The 24,042-nt window shown below is 39.9% G+C and overlaps 2 protein-coding genes across 5 annotated transcripts in view; both read right to left on the bottom strand.

The window, feature by feature from the left end:
• sfmbt1 (Scm like with four mbt domains 1) overlaps positions 1–17,527 on the bottom strand; it is a 63,461-nt gene extending 45,934 nt beyond the window's left edge. For all 3 annotated transcript variants that reach the window (XM_034167186.1, XM_034167185.1, XM_034167187.1), the window contains exons 1-3: positions 17,434–17,527; positions 1,297–1,354; positions 1,105–1,199 (exon numbers count right to left, since the gene is read on the bottom strand). In XM_034167186.1, coding sequence (XP_034023077.1) covers positions 1,105–1,199; positions 1,297–1,321 — 120 coding nt within the window. In that variant the 5' untranslated portion in view covers positions 1,322–1,354; positions 17,434–17,527. The remainder of the gene's footprint in view (positions 1–1,104; positions 1,200–1,296; positions 1,355–17,433) is intronic.
• Positions 17,528–21,536: 4,009 nt separating this feature from the next.
• The window catches only part of LOC117507340 (protein kinase C delta type-like), a 57,541-nt gene continuing 55,035 nt past the window's right edge, over positions 21,537–24,042 (bottom strand). For both annotated transcript variants that reach the window (XM_034167183.1, XM_034167184.1), the window contains exons 16-17: positions 23,884–24,012; positions 21,537–23,793 (exon numbers count right to left, since the gene is read on the bottom strand). In XM_034167183.1, the coding sequence (XP_034023074.1) occupies positions 23,638–23,793; positions 23,884–24,012 (285 nt within the window). In that variant the 3' untranslated portion in view covers positions 21,537–23,637. The remainder of the gene's footprint in view (positions 23,794–23,883; positions 24,013–24,042) is intronic.

Genomic DNA, 24,042 nt, shown 5'->3' with positions numbered 1-24,042 from the left:
CAGCGCGGCTCCACTTTGAAACCATGAACCATTGAAGCAATGCTTTGATCCAGTAGCTCGTTGGTTCTTCGATTCACTGCTCTTCAGAAACGGCAAGCCGATTCTTAACCCCTCGCAAAGCCATTAAAATATCGTCAGTCACTTTTGTGTGGATTAAAGTCACTAACTGGGACTCTTGTCTTGTTGCTGTCAAGAAACGAGAATCGTCCTCCGTTCCGTTCACACAGCTTGAAGCGCTGCGCGGCTGAGACAGAGTCCGGTCGGAATTAATAACTTCAAAATGAATGACACCTCTTTCCAAACGTAATACAGACAAGAAACTACAATCGACTAAAACGTTTTTTTTTCCTCCCAAAATGAAACGTGCTGTATTTTCTTTTCAAATTACATCCTGAAGTGAAGCACAGCAGCTCTAAGCTCAGCTCAGATATATGGAAACACATTCATGCCAATAATGTTTGAAAGGAAATGCTTTTGACAAAAACTACAGATTTTGGTTATTCCTATTTATGTCCAGAGATCAAGGATTCACCATGTAGAGTTCATTATGTACAAAGTTTAAGGATCCAGTGACCAAATTCATATTTATTTACTTTAAGACTCAATAAAATGTTCAATTTCAATTCAATTTACTCGGCTTATAAAGTGCCAAATCACAACAAAATCTAAATATACTAAAACAAATACATCACAATGGTACACATATCAAATTGTGGTATGTGTACAATTGTGACATATTTGTTTTAGTACATTTAGTCATGTACATGAATATTGTTATTTTGATATGAAACAGGATAACAAATGACGTGCCAGTGGTTTTATATTTGATTTCATTAGTGTGTTTCAGTTGAAATTTACATTTTCAAATTTATGCAATGTTCATTTACATTTTCAAATAAAACTGTGCTTTTAAGCGGCTTTTGAATTCATTTTTGGGTTTCACATATACCATGCGATTAATCATGATTAATCACAGAAAGTCATTGAGTTAATGCGATTAAGATTTTTTATGTTTGCCCACCCCTAATATATATATATATATATATATATACACACACACACAAATTAAAAAGTAGTTTAGCTGTGATGCGTGTCAGAACCCACATGTGTGAAGGCATGATGGGGCACAGAATTGGCTCCAGTCTCCTCCAGGTAGTCGTCCCAGTTGAAGTCGCATACATCCTGAGTAGAGTCTCCATCTGAAGGAAAAGCACAGCTCATTTAATCTTTCAAACATTCCTGTCCATGATTTTGTCTCGCTTGTTTATGTGGAGCTTTTCACACAATAGTTCTCACCTGACTCCAGTGACTCCTGACTCATGCTGGCGCCCCTTCAAGGCCAGAACTAGAAGCTCTGAGAGGAGGACAAAACAGCAGAGGATTATTATGCAGCAAGAGTAAATAGTGTAAGTAAACACTGGAACAAAACTCTGGTGCCAGAAGAAAAGACATCAGATAGAGTCAAGGAAATGTGTCAGTCCAAGTGAACCTGTTCAGTAATTACATCCCCGACAGCAACACGCAAACATACGCTATGGAATATCACTAATTGTTGATGCTACTTGATCTGGCAGCCAACTACTAATCAGGACATATTCTGCTTAACGTCTGAGCTCTGACAGGATCAGATGTGTCCAGAGTGCCACAGCTGCCAGTTTTCTCCACCACATATGAGGGGAATTGACCCAGACTGCAATGCTTTGTCCACATCCTGTGAGTTTTTTTTTTCCCCACCAGTCAGACAAATTTACAGTCCCACTGTTTGCAATGCTTGCCGTTTTATTTTTACATGCATCTATGAGAAAGCCACGCAAGTTCATCCAATTTTGCCAGAGTGCAATCATGAAAGCTTGGAGAGGAAGTGACATTGGGATATCAATCTCTTTAGGACAGCTATGGTGTGGACACGGAACTTTGAAGCAGTTACCACTACTAGCTGTTAGCGATGTCTATGCTTACCTTTTACACACATATACACACACATATATATATATATATACACACACACACACATATACATATATACACACACACACACACACATATATACACACACACACACATATATACACACATACACACAAAAATAAAGACACAAAGGTGACAATGCCAATCAGATGTTTCATGACAGTCATGTGGAACTTTGTAATATCAAAGGTTTACGAAGCCCGTGTAGCCCAAAGCAGCATCAGACAGCAGGAATATCTCTCTGTGATTGCTGTGTGCTGCATCAGGGGAAGTAAAATCAGTGAGATGCAGCTGTGTTGCAAGGTATGCATTTATTACTTGTTACTTAGTGTGACCAGTCTGGTTTACACTTACTGGATGTATTTTTAACACTGGATGCACCAGTTAGATTGCAACCGGAAGAACAGTTGACTGTAAATAGCAATTAATAATTACATGCCCACTACGGTGGCATAGCACCCGGAGGGAGCCCACACAAACACAGACCAACAGACAGACAAGAAGTAATCCCACCTCACTGTGAGGCAACAGCACTAAACTACACCACTGTGCTGCCAAGGCTACATTATGTGGTTTCTAATAATATAACGTCTGATTTCCAATTCGCCAAAATATGCATGTGTTTGGGAAACCCAGGGAAACACGGGGAGAACATGCAAACGCCACACAGAAAGGCCCTGGGAAGCGGTAACACGACCTTCTCACAGTGAGGCAACAGTACTAACCACTAAGCCACTGTGCTGCCTTTGGTTTACAGCACCTGGAAATTTTGTTTTATTTCTACATGTCTAAGAGGAAGCCACGCAAGTTTATCCGATTTCAGAAAAATGCGATTGTGACCATGAAATCTCAGAGAAGATGGGTCTATTAACGATCTCAACAAGACAATAGACACTAAAGGCACCTTGACACTTGCATGAATTTGATCCCCCCACTGCTGCACAATTTGCTGTTCCAGTGTGACCTGCTTTGTCCCGTTTGACGCCACATTATATAAAATAATCATTTCATAGCCGATGATGCAACTGCTCTCAGAACGTGGCTGATGAAACCATCTCTCTCATTGCTCTCAGAATCAGAGAAATTATCTGTAGCTGTATCTTTTTTCGTGCATGTTGTGTGGTGGAAAACGTATCTGCAATTGTCTCAAAGGTACATGACAAATTTCAATATTTGATGCTTCTAAAACCTGATATGCTGATATATCAATTGACATTTTTTAATTTCCACAGAAACACATGGCATAAACAAAGATTTCCCCTAACATTTATTTTGGGTCATTTTTTGCAATGCATCCTCACCAAGATAACCTGACATAATAAAGTTTGAAATTGACAGTGATTCATATTTCAAAAGGGTGGTATGGGCTAATGGCCCCTCAGCGCCTGAAGTAAAGGGCCATTTTTTGATTGCCTGTTCTCAGACATCAATGGGCCTATACAAAGCAGAACATAATAAAAATAAATATTCAAGATTGGCAATGGGTTTTTTAATCTATTGAAAGAGCCACATTATGAGTTCAAGTTAAATATAGAGCAAATTTTAGATGTTATTTTAGGTGACATTTCATGCTGTTTGATGTTATGCATAGGTCACAAATAATGTTTAAAAAGGTTAAAAACACATGACTGAATGGACAAAGGATTTTGCTCCCTACTTGAAAATTTACAAACACAAACTTTTTTCATTAACACGAACAAAGGGAGAATATGCAAACTCCACACAGAAAGCAATACACAGTGAACCACTGACCTGCTTGCTATAAGCCAAGAATACTAACCACTGCCACCCCCTCCACATCTCTAAATAGGACTACAAAGTACAAATTTGCTTTCCTGGATAATTTTGGCATGTTGTCTGAAATATGATTAACAAATGCAGTCACTGTTAACTAAACTAAAAAACTAAATGCTGAACAGTAACACCATGACATTCGTGAGCAGTCAGACTAATCATACATTATGTCAGGGTGAAAAAAAATAAAGTATGAATGTCTGAATTTAACTTAATTTGAGGCCAAATGCTCCTTTAATTTTATATTTGAGGACTGCTGGGTCAAAGCAAGACCAAGATTTCAAGACCAGGCACCTTTTTTTTTTTTAAAGATATTTAGGTGTACCTTAGTATACACTAATATAGTTCCACCTTAGATTTGGAATGTATAACAGAATATACCTTAATGAATTTTCATGGAGTAGGGCTAGGCGATATGAATTAAAATTCATATCTCGATATAAACTGAATCCCTTCACAGTAACGGTATATATCACAATATAAATTTAGGTGTAAAAGTTATAATGGAAGTGTTTTTGAATGGGTCATATAGTCCCTTAGCAAAGCTAAATTGATTAAAATAAACAAAAAACAACAACAAAAAAACAAACATAATTAATTTTGAGTGCCTGATTCTCTGACTTGTTAGACATGTATTTTTTTGCATTGGAATAATCTCATTTCGCCATCCCTGCTTCTGTCCAGCAGGAGGCAGTGATAGTTTGTCTGCTTTTGGTGGCGTTTTGTCCAGAAAGACCTCAGAGACACCACCACATGGGTTGATGATCCTGAATGGCTTATGTTGTGGGGTTCCACCACCGATAAAGCGGAAGGCGTGGGTTTTTTTTCCTCTGCTCTCCTGCCCCGAGACAGAGCTCTCAGCATGAGGAAATGTGAGTGTTTACTGCAGCTTGCTGCAAATATGCGCACCAAATATGACCATAAAATTCACAAAAAACATTGCGGAAATTATTAATTATAATTCAGATTATAGTAGGGCTATTAACATAATTTATAAGCTCATATAAAGCTTGAAGCGGGCACTTTTAAAATGCACTGAAACAGAGACTGAGTCTGGTGAACTTAATGGGACAGTTGCTTAATTCAGTCATGTGACTTTTACATGCCCGAATTCACTCAAGCGACTTCAGAGGGTTAAAATAGCTTATAATTTTACACTCTTACAAGAAAAGTTTTAATCTACTGAGGTGGAGATAGAGCCTGTGACCAAAGCACTGACTGCAGCCTTTTCCAGTCATTCAGAGTCACTGAGGAAGATACGATGATGTCATCAACAAGCATAACCGCGATTGGTCGGTGGAGTCTAAATCTCTAATGTTGGCCAAATTTATACTGTGAAACGGTTATATCGTATATATCTCACACCCTAACATGCAGTGAATAAAATTTCAAAAGACATCGTCCATATTATCTATTCATTGGGATGTCACAGACCATCAAGTAAGTCATACATCAGGTTGTACATCACCAGGAAATATATGAAACTGCAAATCTCAACCAACCCTCAATCACACACCACCTCCACATATTAAACTTACTTGAGCTTGAGCTGACCCAAAGTCAAGCTTTCAAACACTGCCTTGACATGAATGTAGACACATATTGGCCTTTTGACACATGAAAATGACTCACAACATTGTGACATGCAGTTGAAATAAGTTAATACAACAAGAGAGTTGGCATGACTGAAAGAAAGGGAGCGCTGGGCGTGTCGACAGCAGGGAGCGCGGTGGATGGGATGCTGAGGAAAGCTGTTCTGTCACAGCAGCTCCATTCAGCCAACCTGTCAGGCCCGTCTTTGTCATGTCTGATGTCTCTTTTAAAAACAGGACCGCCATCAGAAAACACCCCCCGACCACCAGGCTGTCACCACGACCCCTGTGCTCCGCCAGGATCAGCACAGCCTTTCACCCACGACCCTCACGCCCTGGCCCAGACTCACTCTCTCCCTTTCTGCCCCCAGCACACCAGAGGGCCTCATTGTATTTGAGGGAGTAAAGGAGGAGGGTGATGGGGTGTCAACTCTTAACACACAATTAGAAAAAAAGAAAAAAAAAAAAAAAAGAGCAGCAGAGGAGTATTAGTTCAGAGAGAGTTAGGAGGTTTTCTACCTGCTGCTGAGCCATTTCTGTTTTTTAGCCATTTATGATTATTACATGTTGGAATTTTCAGTATATTCCATTTCTCCTCTCATATAAACAAGTTCCTATTTCAGGACCATTTGCTCGATTTGGGAATAAATTCAATGCAAGTGCAAAAAAAAAAAAAACAACTGCTGCACACAGACGTGGCTCAGCAGAGGTAAATTTCTGGAATGGTCTTCTGCCTGAAATTAAAGAATTTCTGAAATGTTCAAACCATGCTGAATATGCACAGCTTTTGTATTTGAAAGCATGTTTAAAAGCAAATTACATGTGCTATCAAGCAATTTACAACAGCGTGACCTGCAGAACGTTCCACACATGGACACAGAACTTAAGTACCAGGACAAAAACTGTGAAGCTTAAGAGTGCACGTTATGATGATCATGTGCAGAGCAGCTTGTCAGAATTTGACAGGGGCTTTACTGAATTTGCACCCAAAGAGCCTGTTGTCAGTTTTCTCCATTTTCTATTTGGGGAAAATATAGATGTGGACTGTATATCGTCCAAAGTGGCATCACTCTTCAACCTGGATCCTCACACTGAAAAATGACACTGAGCTCAAATCCAGAGCAACACCTGACATGAATGTCCAAATCTGGAATCTAATGCAGAAAGAGAGTGCACGAGTGCCTGCTTACTCAGCTCCTACTGTCCGGACTATGTGAGACCAGCTTCCTCCTCTCAGTGCCAGAAGTCCCACTAAGGTAGGGAACAACTTTTCCAACTTGAGGCCAGTCCTAGGCCTACTTGTGCTTATTCTTTTCCACTAAGCGCATCTAGGGCTGGTATCAAAAATGTTCCGATACCGGTACCAATTTCGATACAGATTCCTGAACTATACTTTTTTCTATACCAATTTTATAAGATCAGTTCTAACAAAAAGAAAATTACATTACACATAGTACAAATCTTGAGTTTAATTTTTCAGCTTTGGTAATTTTCCACTCTAAGCAGTTTTCTTACAGAAGAATAAGCAACAAATAATTTCCAGTGCAAAATAACACTTGAAAACACTCTGTAGTTTTTGTCAAAAGCATTTCCTTTCAGACATTTTGGCATGAATGTCTCTCCATAGAATCTGAGCTAAGCATCTAATTTTTGGGAGGGAAAAAAAAACAACAAAAAAAAAAAACTTTTGATCAACTGCAGTTTATTGTTTGTACTACAACATTTGGAAAGAGGTGTCACTTGATAAACAGCGATTTGCTTTGAAGTTATTAATTCCGACCGGACTCTATCTTTTGAACGTGACTCGCTTGGCAGAGAGCAGCGCAGCGTTTGGAGCTGTTTGAATGAAACGTTTGTTTCTCATAACAAGACAGGAGTCCCAGTTAGTGACTTTAATCTGCACAAAACTGACTCACGTTTGACAAATATAAACGCAACACTTTTGGTTTTGCTCCCATTTTGTATGAGATGAACTCAAAGATCTAAAACTTTTTCCACATACACAATATCACCATTTCCCTCAAATATTGTTCACAAACCAGTCTAAATCTGTGATAGTGAGCACTTCTCCTTTGCTGAGATAATCCATCCCACCTCACAGGTGTGCCATATCAAGATGCTGATTAGACACCTTGATTAGAGCACAGGTGTGCCTTAGACTACCCACAATAAAAGGCCACTCTGAAAGGTGCAGTTTTATCACACAGCACAATGCCACAGATGTCTCAAGATTTGAGGGAGCGTGCAATTGGCATGCTGACAGCAGGAATGTCAACCAGAGCTGTTGCTCGTGTATTGAATGTTCATTTCTCTACCATAAGCCGTCTCCAAAGGCGTTTCAGAGAATTTGGCAGTACATCCAACCAGCCTCACAACCGCAGACCACGTGTAACCACACCAGCCCAGGACCTTCACATCCAGCATGTTCACCTCCAAGATCGTCTGAGACCAGCCACTCGGACAGCTGCTGAAACAATCGGTTTGCATAACCAAAGAATTTCTGCACAAACTGTCAGAAACCGTCTCAGGGAAGCTCATCTGCATGCTCGTCGTCCTCATCGGGGTCTCGATCTGACTCCAGTTCGTCGTCGTAACCGACTTGAGTGGGCAAATGCTCACATTCGCTGGCGTTTGGAACGTTGGAGAGGTGTTCTCTTCACAGATGAATCCCGGTTCACACTGTTCAGGGCAGATGGCAGACAGCGTGTGTGGCGTCGTGTGGGTGAGCGGTTTTCTGATGTCAATGTTGTGGATCGAGTGGCCCATGGTGGCGGTGGGGTTATGGTATGGGCAGGCGTCTATTATGGATGAAGAACACAGGTGCATTTTATTGATGGCATTTTGAATGCACAGAGATACCGTGATGAGATCCTGAGGCCCATTGTTGTGCCATACATCCAAGAACATCACCTCATGTTGCAGCAGGATAATGCACGGCCCCATGTTGCAAGGATCTGTACACAATTCTTGGAAGCTGAAAATGTCCCAGTTCTTGCATGGCCGGCATACTCACCGGACATGTCACCCATTGAGCATGTTTGGGATGCTCTGGACCGGCGTACACGACAGCGTGTACCAGTTCCTGCCAATATCCAGCAACTTCGCACAGCCATTGAAGAGGAGTGGACCAACATTCCACAGGCCACAATTGACAATCTGATCAACTCTATGCGAAGGAGATGTGTTGCACTGCATGAGGCAAATGGTGGTCACACCAGATACTGACTGGTATCCCCCCTCCAATAAAACAAAACTGCACCTTTCAGAGTGGCCTTTTATTGTGGACAGTCTAAGGCACACCTGTGCACTAATCATGGTGTCTAATCAGCATGTTGGTATGGCACACCTGTGAGGTGGGATGGATTATCTCAGCAAAGGAGAAGTGCTCACTATCACAGATTTAGACTGGTTTGTGAACAATATTTGAGGGAAATGGTGATATTGTGTATATGGAAAAAGTTTTAGATCTTTGAGTTCATCTCATACAAAATGGGAGCAAAACCAAAAGTGTTGCGTTTATATTTTGTTGAGTGTACTTTAATGGCTCCGAAAGGGGTTAAGAAGGGGATCTGCCGCTTCTGAAAGGCAGTGAAGCAAAGAACCGAAGCAGTGGATCGGAACAGTGCTTCAAAACGATGCACGCATTAAGTTGCAATTAAAGTGAAGTCCGGTGGTGGAGATTTTTGAATAAGGCTGCTTGTGCTCTGTAACGTCCACAGGTGGACTTGAATGCTGAGAGGAGGATGGCTGCAGACCGCTCTTCTTGCACGTGATTAACCTCTGGGTACCGAAACTTGGCACCGAAAGACGAGGCATGTTTCAATACTCGGTACTACCAAAGCATTTCGGTTGGTGCCATAAAAGAACCAAAGTTCGGTACCCAGCCCTATGCACATTTACTTCAATGATGCATTATTATTGTTAAAACCTGCCAGAAAATTGTGTTATTATACTGGTGTATAATATATTGTGGCTACACTATGGCGTTCGATATGGCTTGGTAGATCTCGATACACTGTCAACTTTAAAAGTAGATCTCGGTTCAAAAAAGGTTGGGCACCCCGGGTCTAGTCTGAGTTCACAGCCCTGTACAGACACAGAGGAAGAACAGCGGTTTCAGTTGCAATAAATGGGCTGAGTGGGCCACAGCTAACAGTCTGCCTGAACCGTTTTTTACCACACAAGACTGACTGAACCTGAAAGTGCCAAATGTGCACACGCCCACACACATACGTACAAGCACTCACCAACAACTGAGGACCTCAGTGAACCCTCTTACCAAGCACTTACTGAATCATATTCTCATCAGCCAGTGCAATGTGGAAAACACACACACACACACACACACACACACACACACACACACACACACACACACACACACTATGGCTGCAACTAACATGAATCAGTTAATTACAGCATACAACATAAGAGAAAATGGCAAATTAAAAAAAATAAATAAGTAATGGGATGGAAAAAAAAAAAGTTGCACAGGGGGCGACAAATGAATTTGGGACCTATCCGAGCACACTTTGCCATTTAAACATCACAAAACATGGAAAATACAGAGTGCCAGCTCTGCACCTGATCATATCTCATTTTTAGACCACCACACAACTTGAGTTCAAGTGGTATTCTGATTGAGAGAAGGCTGATCCTGGGTATAAAAATGACAGCTGCATCAGGTGGAAATTAAGACACTTATGTATGATAACATTCGAGATGTTTGTCCACTCAGCTGTCCAGGGAGTTCAGATTTAATATTCCAAAAATGTTAAAATCCCCATTAATTGGCAGGGTTGTGCATTTATTTCTTTGATTAATGACATAAAATTTTCATACAACAAAAATCAAATCTAGGTTCAACTCTCTCCCAGGTGCCTTCTAACAAACCGTCCTTGAAATTTTGCATATTCTTTTGATTGGAATCCTTTTCTGCTCCACTCCACCATGAAGCTGTGACCAGTGGTACAACAGACAAAAGTTACACTGTGCACACTTCTCCAATCACTTCTACTAAAGCTTATAACTCATTCAGATTTGTCATGTGTATGGGTGGCTTCCCTCACCAGTCCCCTACCTGCATGGTCACTCAGTGTGAAGGAACAGTTTACTCAAAAATAAATAAATTATTTAACCACACAGTGCCATACTATTGGAATTTTTTAATGACTGATATAACAACTCTGAACTCAAATTCAGTGACTTGGAAATGTTCACTTATCCATCTCCCCCTACCCAGAGTTCTCCACAGAAAACTGGCTATGAAAGTGTTGATTTACATTAACAATAATTCTTATATTTAGTTTGTCACATTAGGAAGGGAATCCCGCATAAAACTTGTGCCATATCCCAATGCAGCACTGTACTGGATCCACTGGAGCGACGCTGAGAAACTGCAACCAACCAAAAGAAAAATAACCTCTCATTTGATCAGTTACTTGTGGGCTCTGAAAATGGAGGCAGTATGTGCATAAACGACCAATATGTGCACAAATGGCCAGTATTCCTAAATGTTTACTACAAATGCTTAATGATTATTTAATTTCAACTCCATAGTGATGGTGGGCAGTGGCACACACACAAAAAAAGTGAGACTGTCCAAGTGCTTAAGGCCCTGACTGTTTGGGAGGGGAGCTCATTAAAAGGTAAATATTTGCATTAACAGATCATGTTGGCCCGTGACCCATACGGACCATCACCCACAGTTTGGCAGGCAACTGAACCGCAGATTAATTGTAATGTTTACATCTCATTCTCTATACCCATTTACTTCAAACAAGGGTAACGGGGCTAGAGCCTATTCCAGCAGTCCTAACACGTGAGGCAGGATACGCAATATTAATGATTTTAACCCTTTAAATATTATTATGACCTATGTAGAACATCCTATGACATGAAATGTAACAAAATAATTAAATTTGCATCATATTTAACTTTTAGTTAAATTGGCTGAAGTTGTGGTTCTTATGATAGGTTTAAAAAACAAAAGCAATGACAAATCTTGAATTATTTATTTTATTCCACTTTGCATAGGCTCACTGATGTTTCAGAAGGGCTCATCATATGGAGAAAATGGCCCATTAGGTGAAGCACTGAGGGGCCATTAGCCCATACCACCCTTCTGAAATATGAATCACTGATTTAGGTTATTTTATTTATTTTTCACATTTCAATTCCAGTGTTGAATGTTCTTGAAAAATTAAAGGTTCATTGCTCTTTGAAAGGATGCACTTGCATTTTTATGCTACATTATCATTATATCTCTAGCATAAAATGGTGTTAAAGCAACGTTGATGATAATATTGTGATCTTCTCATTTAGTGTGATATTTTCTGTGGCAATATATCATCCAGCAAAATCTGTTATCATGACAGGCCTATAAACAACATGGTGCTCTGCAAAGACCAATAAGTTAGAAATGGCTTATTACAGCAGTAATACTGCCATGCTTGAGCACTTAAAGTGGAAGCATCTCAGTGCAATTTCTCAGGACACCACTGGGAATACCATGGCACCACTGGGAATACCATGGCACCACTGGGAATACCATGGCACCACCCTGTTTAATTTTTGCCACCATGTTTGTTGCTGCTGTTAAATGCGTTGGGGGGGAACAGTCTGGTGGTTAAGCATGGGGCTTGAGACCAGAGGAGGCTTGGGCTTCTGATTCACATGGAAAAGAGCTTTATAAATGCAATCCATTTATCAAATGTAACACTGCACTGCTTTCAGCGATTCACATTTTAATGTGGCCCATGTCATTGATGCATTTATTTTTAAAAGTATGATCTGTGCATGTGAGTTTACGGCCACCGGCAACAGGAGAAAACATGATGAAGCTAATTACAAAAGTTGATGTTTTACATTAAATGGTGTAAGAATTTCACAGATTAACTCACAAAGGACGTGGTGAACAAACGGTTAAGTGCACTTGTTTCTAGTGTGGAAAGTTCCTGGTTCAAACCCACCCCTGCCCATTCCCATATATGGAGTTGCGTCAGGAAGGGTATCTGGCGTAAAACTTGTGCCAAAGCAACATGCAGATCCGACTTGGATTTACTGAGGCGACCCTGAGTGTAAACAAGGGAGATGCTGAAGGGATTAGTAGTGTAAAATTTCATGGATGAGATGTTCGGGAATAGCGACGCTGCCTAAAATGATTTAAAATGTGTCCAGATTGATGTTTTATGACACGCTGTCATTTGCACAAAATCACACTTATAATTGACAAAATATTGAAGGTGGTCTAGTATGAGGGCATGACAATGAAAGTACATAAAAAAAAACTAAAAAAAAAACAAAAACACTAAACCCTTAGTGAGCTAGTAACATCCTCTAACAGGAATGATGAGATGTAATCCATTTTAAAAAATACTTAATGAAAAAGGAAAACTTACATTTACATTCTGTCACATGGTTAAGTAAGAGAGGAAAAACTCCCATGCATATGCAGTTCTGCCTTACTGTGTTTTTAACCTTTTACACATGATTTATGACCTATGATAACATCAAACGACATGAAATATAAACACCACATATTTTACTCTAAGATGTTTTGTTGGAGTGCTAGTGCTTTCTGTGTGGAGTTTTCATGTTCTCTGCATTTGCATGGGTTCCCTCAGGGTGCTCTGGTTTCCTCCCACATCTAAAGACATGCTGGTTAGGTGGGTTGGAAACTTAAAAATTAACAGTAGGTGTGTGTACAGGGTGAATGTGTTTGTCTGCCTACATGTGGCCCTGCAACAGATTGGTGTTCTGTCCAGGATGTACCTTGCCTCACACCTTATGACTGCTGGGATAGGCTCCAGCTCCACCCCACGACTCTTAAATTGGAGTAAGTGGGTATAGATTCTATATCCACTTACTCCAATTAAGAGTCGGAGAGGGGACACCCATCCATTTTCTATACTATAGAAGATGGATGGGTGTCCCCTCTCCATTTTTCCAGTCAGTTATGTATTTTTTCACATCATTATGAGTGTCTGAGCTTTCTCGAACCGCAAGTACTGGTGGTTAGTGAAATCCTCAATTAGTCAGGCTGTGTGTGCATGTGAAGACAGCCTGTGAAAAACTGAGTGGTAGACTGTAGCTTTTCTGCAAAAGCCACATTGATAAATCCATTGTGCACCTTGCTGACAAACAGATGAAAACTCTGACTGAAGCCGAATAAAAGGTTTATGTCTCTTTTTTTTGAGTAGCTAAACTTGATTCAGATAAAATGTGCGTCCTTTTACTTCATCTGAGGCGGAACAGCCAGCAGATCAACAAATAGCACCGCGTGTTGACTATTAAAGCAAATGCACTGCTTCGCTTTCACTGGCTGTCAAAATAACTCACTAATTTAGATTAATTTTAAAAAGTAATATTGCTAGAGCTGCCACAAAGGACTATTTTGATAGTCGACTAGTCAATGATTATTTTGCGATTAGTCGACTAGTCGGATCATATTTAAATTGCAGCTCATCGCATTTTATCGATATTGATACCATTATCGATTCCGCTTATCAATCCGATTCCTTATCGATACCACCTGTGAATTTTCTGTGTGCTACAAGTAGGGTTTAGAGGTTTTCTATGTCAACAACATTTTACTGAGTCTTAAAGTAAACAAATATGAAATTGGTCACTGGATCCTTGATCTCTGGACATAGAGTTTTTTGTCAAAAGCATTTCCTTTCAGACATTAACGGCATGGTATGTCTCTCCATACGTCTGAGCTAAGCTCAGCTGGCTGCTGGAGTTTGCAGGTCTGCAGCCATCCAGTCTTGGGCTGCTGCTCGTCAGCCAGGACGTCTCATTTTGGGAGGACAAAAAGAAAAAAAAAAAAAAAATTTTGTTTGATTGCAGTTTATTGTTTGGAAAGAGGTGTCATTTGATTTAAATGGTGATTCGCTTTGAAGTTATTAATTCCGATCAGACTATCTTTCTAACTTGACTTGGCGATGCAGCGTTTGGAGCAATGGAAAGGAGGGCAATTCTTGTTTCTTTCTCGCAACAAGACAGGAGTCCCAGTTAGTCACTTTAATCCGCACAAAAGTGACTCATGATTGACATATTTTAATGGCTTTGAGAGGGCATAAGAAGCAGAGTTGCAGCATCTGAAGAGTAGTGAAGCAAGGATCCAACGAAGCAGTGGATCGAAGCACTGCTTCATTGGTTCAAGGTTCAAAGTAAATGACTCATCGACTACTAAATTAGTTGTCAACGGTTTCAATAGTCAATGTAGTTGTGACTAGTCGAGGCAGCCCCAAATATTGCATTCAAGGTGACTGTACAAAACCATCATACTGGCCATTACAGCAGAATTGCTGTGGACAGTAGATAATAATTATGTGATGTATGGTAATTTTTCTGTATCAATGAGATGAAAATATACACAGTTTTAGTTTTTTGCATGCCAACTAGAATTCTGGCCATATTTCTAGTATGGAAAACTGACCCATCCCACAGAATTTTGACTGCTTCAAAGAATTTTTACCTTTTGTTAATATGAATGCTCTACTATATTTATTTAACAGAAATATCACTTTACATACAGTGGGTAAAATAAGTATTGAACATGTCACCGTTTTGCTTAATAAATGTTTTTAAAAGTGCTATTGGCATGAAATTTTCACTAGATGCTGGCAACAGCCCAAGTAATCCACATATACCAAAAAAATTTAAACAGTTTCTTTTAATTAAGTTATGTGTCATAATCTGAAACAACACAGGGGAAAGTATTGAACACCTGAAGAAACGGAGGTGCAAAAAGACATGGAAAGCCAACACACCAACTGAAATCTATCAATAATGACAAAGCAATCCTGCCCCTCATCAGTACACATTAATATCAGCTGGTTCAATCCCAACTGATGGCCTATAAATAGGTGTCTTATTACCAAAGTGTCACACAAGAAACATCTCTTGATGGATAAAAGCAAAGAGCTCTCTCAAGATCATCAGAACCTTATTGTTGCAAATCATAGTGATGGCATTGGTTACAGGATTCCAGTTCCAGTGAGCACTGTTTGGGCCACAATCCGAAAGTGAACAAAATGTAACAAAATGTAACGTTTCGGGCAAAGTGCCCGATGAGGGACAGTTTGCCCGAAACGTTACATTTTGTTAAATAAAGCTTTTTTTGTACTGGAGCGCTGTGGTTGTGCGGATCATTCGGTTTCTATTTTTGGTACAATTTTTCTTGATCCAGCACGCCCTTTACGTGTTTTGGATGTGCGTGTCGTCGCTGCATCAACAACAAAAAGTAGACCATGAGAATGCACAAAAAAATAAGAGCTGATAATACAGAAAAAAAAAGTGTGGCACACAGTAACTAACCTACATGGATGTAAATTTTTAATACTTTCCAGATTAGGTCAATTTTAATCACAAAAAACATTGTGTATCCTTTATTTGAATACTAAAGAACAAAATCATAGCGGTTCCTAAAATGTCCTCTATCCTCCTGACTACCTGGTATATCCTTCCTGGTAGTCAGGAGGCTATTCGCCCTACTGACGTTTCAAATCCCGCAAAACCTCGGAGAGGTCGCTGCGCTGCGAGATCTCAGCAACACTGAGGCCTGCATTGATATGCTCTGATCAGGCAGCACTTTAACCGCTGCACACGGACAACATAAAACTAGTTTTTATATTGTGCCTAAAACTCTCGTGAATATATTCTCTGGGTTTATAGACGTTATTGCGTTTGTTTTATGTAAACGTGAGAATCACAGGCTGTCTCACCGTTATTTTCAATGGGAGCTGCTGTGAGCTATGCTCGCTTCCTGATCATGTTGTTCTGGGGGAAAGAAGTTTGCTCTTTAACATCTTGATTATTGTTCTTTACAACACTGTTTGTCCTCTTTGTTCCAGACTAATATATATAATATGTCTGAAATTCAGTTTGTGTTTATTAAATTCCACGCAGATTAAACGTATCAGACACGGATTATTTGTTATAATCGTTTTAGCAAGTTTTCAGGGTATCATGCAGCAGTCTCTTATTAACGTGACGAAAAGCATAAAAAAATTACATTTTTGTAGTATAATATTCATTTACAATTGTCATGTGGATTCTCTATGTTGTTTTGACTGCAGCGACTCTCTGGCACAAAAGGGATTATGGGATACGTCAATAGGGCGAATGTGACTTAAATGGTTTTAAAAAAAAAAGTCAAAAAGGAATGACACCTTTAATATGGCTTTCCAACAAAAGGTGACTGATGATCACCAGCCGTCACAATAACCTCTTTTTTTTCCTTTTTTTTTTTAAAGGTGAAACCTGAAAGCAAAGAGGAATCGGATTTATCTGTTAATTTTATTGTTATTATTTTATCTGGATTTTCTCCACATAAATATAAAGGCTGTTCCACTGAATTAATCCAGTCACACCACCGCTGCACAGTGTCACTGCAGAGCGGCGCAGCCAGCGCCAGCTCGCTCAAGTTGCACAATAGGGAAGTTATGAGACACACAAGCACACAAAAAGGCTGCAATGAGCAGGTGAGCAAAATGACAACCGTCTCAGTACCACCGTCACGATTAAAAAGCGAATTAAAACTGCCAACTTGGGCTGTTAGGTCGAGATATTCGAGTCAGTGGAAATTTCCACACAATCATTGCACTGTTTCGGCCTTAATATCACATTGATTTTTTTTTTTTTTTTTTTAACCAACTGAACCCGCAGCATTCACACACACACACACACACACACACACACACACACTGCTCATTAAAACACAACGGCTTTGCAGAGAGGTTACACACAGCGACGACGGTTTAACTTTCGCATTGAAGGAGAACAGAACCACTTCAGAAATAAAACATATTATGAAATTTAAATAAGTCGGCGTGCGGTCTCGAACGTGTACCGGTGGTGTGGGACTGATTGCACACATGGTAACAACCGCCTGTGTCCGAATCAAGTTAGTGAACGTCACACGGCTCGAGCAGACTCGTCAGAGGGCGCTTACACTCGACACATCTTTTTTAGAGACGGGAAAAAAGACCAACGCGACACTATGGCACAAAACACCTTTAAGAATCCCTAACAAACAACACGCAGTGTGTGAATATTGAGGAGCAAAATTTACCTTTTACCACTAAGTAGTTTTTCCAAGTCGGTTTCTTTTTAAGATGCCGTTCCTCTCTGTCTGCTCGCTCGCAGCACCGTCAAACTAGCACAAATTTAAAAAAAACACGCAGCAACAGCGCTTGTGGATTTTCAAAATAAAACTGCCGACGCGAGCGAGAGCGACTACGGTAGCAGAATTTACGCGAGGCTTTTTATGTGGAAGAGCAAATCGCAAGCAGTTCCGGTATCGCCGCGGTGGTGTGTTGCGAAGTTGACTCACTTCTCGTTCACGACCTCATTCCATTATGGCACGAACGGCTTAGTGCGCACGCGCCGCCGCCTATGTGCCTCTGAGCCCGGCTTCATCGCCGGCTTCACACACAATAAGATATATAATCTAACACACCCACGTTTAAGAGGACAACATTCAAAACAGTTTTTTTTGAAAGGCTCCAGTTTATGATGATATTTAGAAAAGTGGAGAGGGAACGGAATCATTTCCCAGCGGATCAACACTTCTGCTGGAATTAAATTGCGCGAATAATCGACCCACTTTCGTCAAGTGGCGTAGTTTACCATTAAGTGCTACTGTTTCTTTTAATTGCTATTGATTATATCATTAAAGTCGACCTCCGCTTTTTCAAACGGCATTAGCGGTGATAAATGTGCACGCAATCCAAAAGACTGAATGGATATTTTAGATAACATCTATTATAATTCCTGGATTTGAAAAAAGTCATTTCTTTTGTGCAACCTGCAACTCGATTCACCTTTTTTTTCTTCTTTTTTCCTTTTTTTTTTTTCCTTTTTTTGGGGGTGGGGGGGTGATGGAACGGCAGAAATCGCTGGAATTAAGCGTCAACATATGTGTGATTATCCAAATATGTTAGAGTCGTACTATCGTTGTTTCTTTGTTAAATATCTGCATCTTTTTTTTTTTATCCAATTTAATCCGCTTTCGTGGTCTGAAGCAGGTTTTGCCGCTCATTTGAATCATGTTTCATAATGCCCCACACAATCCACCAAACCTCTGGAAAAACGTTAAACAAAAGAAAATATGAATTTTCGCCCCCCCCCCCCCCCCCCCCAAAAAAACAAACAAAAAAAACAAAAAACAAAACAAAAAAAAAACAAACAGCTACAGCGAACCAATCTGTGAAACAGGAATAAATCAAAGGGAGGCAGACATTTTCTCCCAAATCTATTCATTTTTTAAAGCCTGCCTATTTGCTCTGAAGCTTCTGTAAAACTGATCATCTCTGGTACATGACATTAAAAAATAATAATTGCCTTTGATATTTAATCGGATCACTGTCCTGATTTAATTCTATGATCCTTTTCTTAATTATTATTTTTGTATTATTATTTTAGGGTGAACATTTACAATGCTGAAATGGAATACTATGAGCCTAAAGGTAAAATGTGTCATCTTTCCCAGATTTATCTCAGCACATGTACTGCCTCGTGGGGACAAAGGACGAGCACAGGTCAGCCGTGCACACTGCGAGAATGCGTGCTCGTCTCATTGCACGAGGTGCAATCACAGCACCTGACCCCTAGATGGCAGTAATGTATAAAATAATTCACCCATAATCTCCAAAAACCATCTTTATATGTGCTCTGTGTTTAAAAAAAATAAGAATAGGAACAAAATAATGCTTTTGCTACCTAATAATTTGTAAAGGCATTTAAAATATGTTGTTCTTCTTAACAATCCATCAAAATCCAGAGTGATTATTATATCACAAAGTTTTAAGATATGTTAATTTCAGATACATAGTCCATATACAAGTGTATCTTAGAAAATTTGAATACCATTAAAAAGGTTTGGTATTTTTCAGATATTTAAGAAAGTGAAAATACTTTTAAGACTCATTACATGTTTCAAGCATTTTTTTTAATGTAATTATTGCTTACAGCACCAAAAAAGTATCTCAAAATATTAGAATATTTCATTTCAAGTTCATGGTGTAAATACCATGAACCGCTCAGTCTGGTTCTGTACACACAACCACATTCCAACCCACTAGTCTGGAAGACACTCACTGCTACAGTCCAGGAGAAGGGTAAGCCACAGAAGCTTATTGCTAAAACTGGGATGGCTGTTCACAGAGTGCTGTATCAAAGCATATTCATTGAATGTTGACCAGAGGGGAAAAGTCTGGTAAGAAACGATGCACAAGCAACAGGGATGACCAGCTTTGAGAATACTGTCATGCAAAGCCAATTCAAGAACTTAAGGGAGCTTCACAAAGAGTAGACTGAGGCTGCTGGAGTCAGTGCAACAACAGCGACAAAGATGTGGCAGGAAATGGGCTACAAGTGTCACATTCCTAGTGTCTGTCCACTCTTGAACCAAAGAGAGGAGAGACTAAGGCTTGGGAGAAAAAGGACCGGACTGTTGCTCAGTGGTCCAAAGTCCTCTTTTCAGATGAAAGTAAATTTTGCATTTCTTTTGGAAATCAAGGTCCCAGAGTAGTGCAGCAGATAATAATTACAGAGGAATCCTGCAAATGGTGATAGATGCACCAAATTTGCCAAATATTACACCTTAGACCTTACTCTTCTGAAAAAACAATTGGCCATTTAAATATTCAGTAGGCAGCCAGGTTTGAAGAATTACACAGGGGTCAAAATTAAAAGATGCTCCAATCATATTGAAAACTATACCATATTATTTGATCACAAAGATTCCAAAAAGGTATAGTTTAGACTATATGCGACTGAATGCTCTGGAGTTATGGGGTAAAAACAGCAAGAATGGTGACAAAGCACAGGCTGGCAAGAAAACTGCAAACTCATCAACTTTTTCAATATTTTCCTGAGACACCAAACACCTCTCAAAAAGTTTGTATTCACTTCAGTGCAATAATTTTTTTGTTTTTTAAATTTTCTTTTCATGTTATTACGGGGGCAGCAGTGACTTCATGATTAGCACTGTTGCCTCACAGCAAGAAGGTCATGAGATCAATTTCCCACCTGCGGCCTTTCTGTGTGCAGTTTGCATGTTCGTCCCATGTTTGCATGGGTTCCCTCCCACATCCAAAGACATGCAGGTTAGGTGGATTGGAAACTGTCTGTCGGTGTGTGTGTGGGTGTGAATATGTTTGTTTGTCTATATGTGGCTCTGTGACAGACTGGTGTCCTGTCCAGGGTGTATCCCGCCTCATGCCCTGTGACTGCTGGGATAGGCTCCAGCCCCCCGTGACCCCTAATTGGGGTAAGCGGTTGAAGGTGAGTGAGTGTTATCATGGATAGCAGTCTGCTCCGTGCGAACCTGATTCAATCAGGTCTCAGCCACTAAGCAGAGTAGGTCCTGGTTAGTACTTGGATGGGAGCAAAGGCTCTGTGTGTGTGTGTTTTTCTCCTGATAAAACGTGTTGTGTAATGAAGGCCATCCAGCACTAAACTTTTGCCAAATCCAAGTGAGGATCTGTGCTGATCTGCTGTGGTGACCCTGACCTAAAACAGATGCAGGTGAAAGACTAACAAGTGTGTTGTCGTGGATGGTGGTTGTTGATCCTACTCTAGAACAGTATGGGCTGAATTCTGCTGGACTTTCAATGCACGTCAAGGGACTGGTGTTGAAAATCAGATTCAAGTAGAAATAGTACAGCACATTAGATACTGCTTATGCATCATGTCATCAGCCCTTAAAAAGAAGAAAAAAAAACACTTCCCTTCATCAGATTTCAGCTACTTGCATGTGTGGTTCTAGAGTTGATGTGAATCTGATTGTGGCGACACTAGACAGAAGCATGAGAACAGATTTTTTTAATTTTTTTTTTTTTTTGTCCACAGCAGAATAAATATGCCAAATCTGGCTTGTCTTCATATTAGTTTTGGCTGACTTGCATACAAATATGGTGCTATATTTGATTAAGACATTATAGCCATTTCATCCCTGTTTGTGAATTTTGTGAGAATGGTTAGGTCAGCTATAGGCCATGGGCAAACATGAACAAAAACTTTTTAAATAAACCTAATTATGGCCACTTCAGTTGAATGAGAGGGTTAATTAGAATCTTTTTTCATCATTTCCCACTGTCAAAGCTCCACAACACAAAAGCTGCCTACAAAATCCAGTTATGTGCACAATTAAGAATAATGGCTGACAGTGTATTAATTTCATTCACTTTATTTATAATCAAATGTTTAAAAAAATAAAAAACAAATACACCCATAACTGACATACATCTAGTAGTAATATACACAATTTCAATATATACAGATTGATTTCCCTTTAAAATTCCTACATTTAAGTTATAGACCACATTTAAAAGCCATCTTGCATACAGCAAAACACCCCTTCTTTCTACATAAAATAACATCCTTCAACAAAAATAGATGTACAGATAAGTACCGTGCTACTGCTGCAACCCTTTAAAGTATGTCTGACACCCCAGCAAATTTACAGTCATAGAAATATGTATTTTATACAACTGCTTGCACTATTATGCACAACGTGAGAATTGACTGCCATACAGGAACTAGAGGGCATACAGATAGTGCGTACCTCCAACAAGGCCCGATGATTCTCAGTTTGTCTGTCCTGAACAGAGCTGAATTGCAGGTATAGAAGCACTGGTTTCACCAGAGTACAAATAACATATTACAAAATGATTAATTAAAATGATCCAGGCTTGTAATCTGGAACAAAATTGACCAATCACCTACATCCCCACCAAACGTCAGTGAACTCTATTTGTAGAGGGGCGTGGGGTTTACTCTGACTGGAGAAACAGCAGATGATGTGCAGCTGTTGCAGAGTGCCAGCTGCTTGTGCGCCCTAAAACAATGATCCATGTTTTTATACATTCCAAGTGCTTGAAGATAGCCTGACCCAGGTATATCTCAAACAGCTAAGAGGAGAGTGATGTGGGCCCCGAAGGCCGACTGAGTCAATACAAGTGGGTAGGTGAGAGACGTTTACATTTTTAAATTTTTTTTTTTAATGTGCCTAAACCTTAATGTGTCTCATACTGCTTGTTTATCCGTGTCTCTGTCCCCAGTGATGAAGCAGCTCATCTGACTTTTTCAGACATCCTGCTGATGAACAGACAGATAAACAAATGCAGATGGAACTATGACCTCCTTGGTAGAAACAAGGGTGGGTGGGTCTTCAGCACAAGGGCTTGTCTGGGGTTTGCTTAGATTATTTCTGATTTCTCAAGGCAGTACAGTGTTAATCCACTCAGTTCACTAATAATTTTACTTCACACTGAAGGCATTATCTGACCCACACATTTACTGAGATGGGATGTGATAGAAGAGACACACACACACAAACAGACAACAAAGCACTGAGGGAGATTGAATTTGTACCTCAGATTTCTCATGAACTGTACCGGCATAAAGACTGTATATTTGTGGAGTAAGTGTGGCTTTGTGCATGTTCATTTAGATAAAGTACATTGTTTGATTCATAGGCACAATCACAAGGAAGGACTAAAAGGGCACTCAAAGAATGCCCTTCTAGTGCCCTCCACCAAGACTTTTGGTGGAGGGCACTCGATACTGGATCTGCTTCAAAATCCAGCTTGATATATCTCTGTAAATCTTAATGACCCCCCCGCTTCCTCTGCTATCTTCAGTATCAACATTACAGTTTCAACATTTCTGGGAAGCTCTCAAGAAATGATGCACAATCTACTTGGAAAAAGAAAGGCATATGCAGAATGACAATATCTAAGCAGTTGTGATTTGGTGCAAATCTGAATAATAATGTTATCCAAATCCACACCAGATTGTCTCTTGAGAAATTCACAAAACTGTTGAAAAATGCCCCATCTCACAATGTTAAAGACAGTGGAAAAACTAAATATGAAAAAATTGTAGGATCCACTCCTAAAAAAAAAAAAAAAAAAAAAAATCAGATCAGGTCTGAGAGTTAATGGGTTCTGTCTTTGGCCATGTCCAGTCTCAACACCAAATTTGAAGAAAACTGATTCAGTAGTTTTTGTGTAACAAATGGTATTAAAACCGGAAAAAAGTAAGAAAAACAGAAGTCACTTAATCCCCAAGCAACAATTAATATGACACTCAATTCTTATGCATCTCCCTTAAATATAAATTTATGTTCTTACACAGCCGGGTATCAGAGGATCACTGCCTGAATGCCAAGAAAACATCCCTTTTTAAATCCTCTGAGGAACTCAAAAAGCACAGTCAAGACTTTCTCCAACCAGCTGTAATTGTGATCCACATGATCTAGTTCAGCTTTTCAATGAGTTATGGTTTCCAGTTTGGGGTTGACAAAGGAAAAGCCAGCGAAGGCTGCCTGGTCCATGGACTCGATGAGGTTCTTATCTGCGTGGGAAAGGCGTGGCTTCTCACTCAGGAACTCTCGGTCAAAGTTGCTGCAGTCACTGGGGGATTTCTGTGATGGACAAGTGAAGGATTAATGTTACACATCACAGTGGACATAACAGTAGGACACGGCTTGATCAAAAAGAGCAAAGGTTCATACCACTTTAGGTTTGAAAGGTGGATCTATTTCTCTCCTCTCCAGTGCTGGCCAGTTAATCGTTTTGAAGAAAGAATGGCCTCGGATGTTTCCCACCACACCTAACCTGCGGCTTGGATCTCGCTCAAACAACTGAAGCAATAGCAAAGAGAAAAAGGATAA

Source organism: Thalassophryne amazonica, chromosome 3, assembly GCF_902500255.1.
Source record: "Thalassophryne amazonica chromosome 3, fThaAma1.1, whole genome shotgun sequence".
NCBI lineage: Eukaryota > Metazoa > Chordata > Actinopteri > Batrachoidiformes > Batrachoididae > Thalassophryne > Thalassophryne amazonica.
The sequence above is the reverse complement of the archived record's forward strand: the minus strand, read 5'-3'. Positions and strand labels throughout refer to the sequence as shown.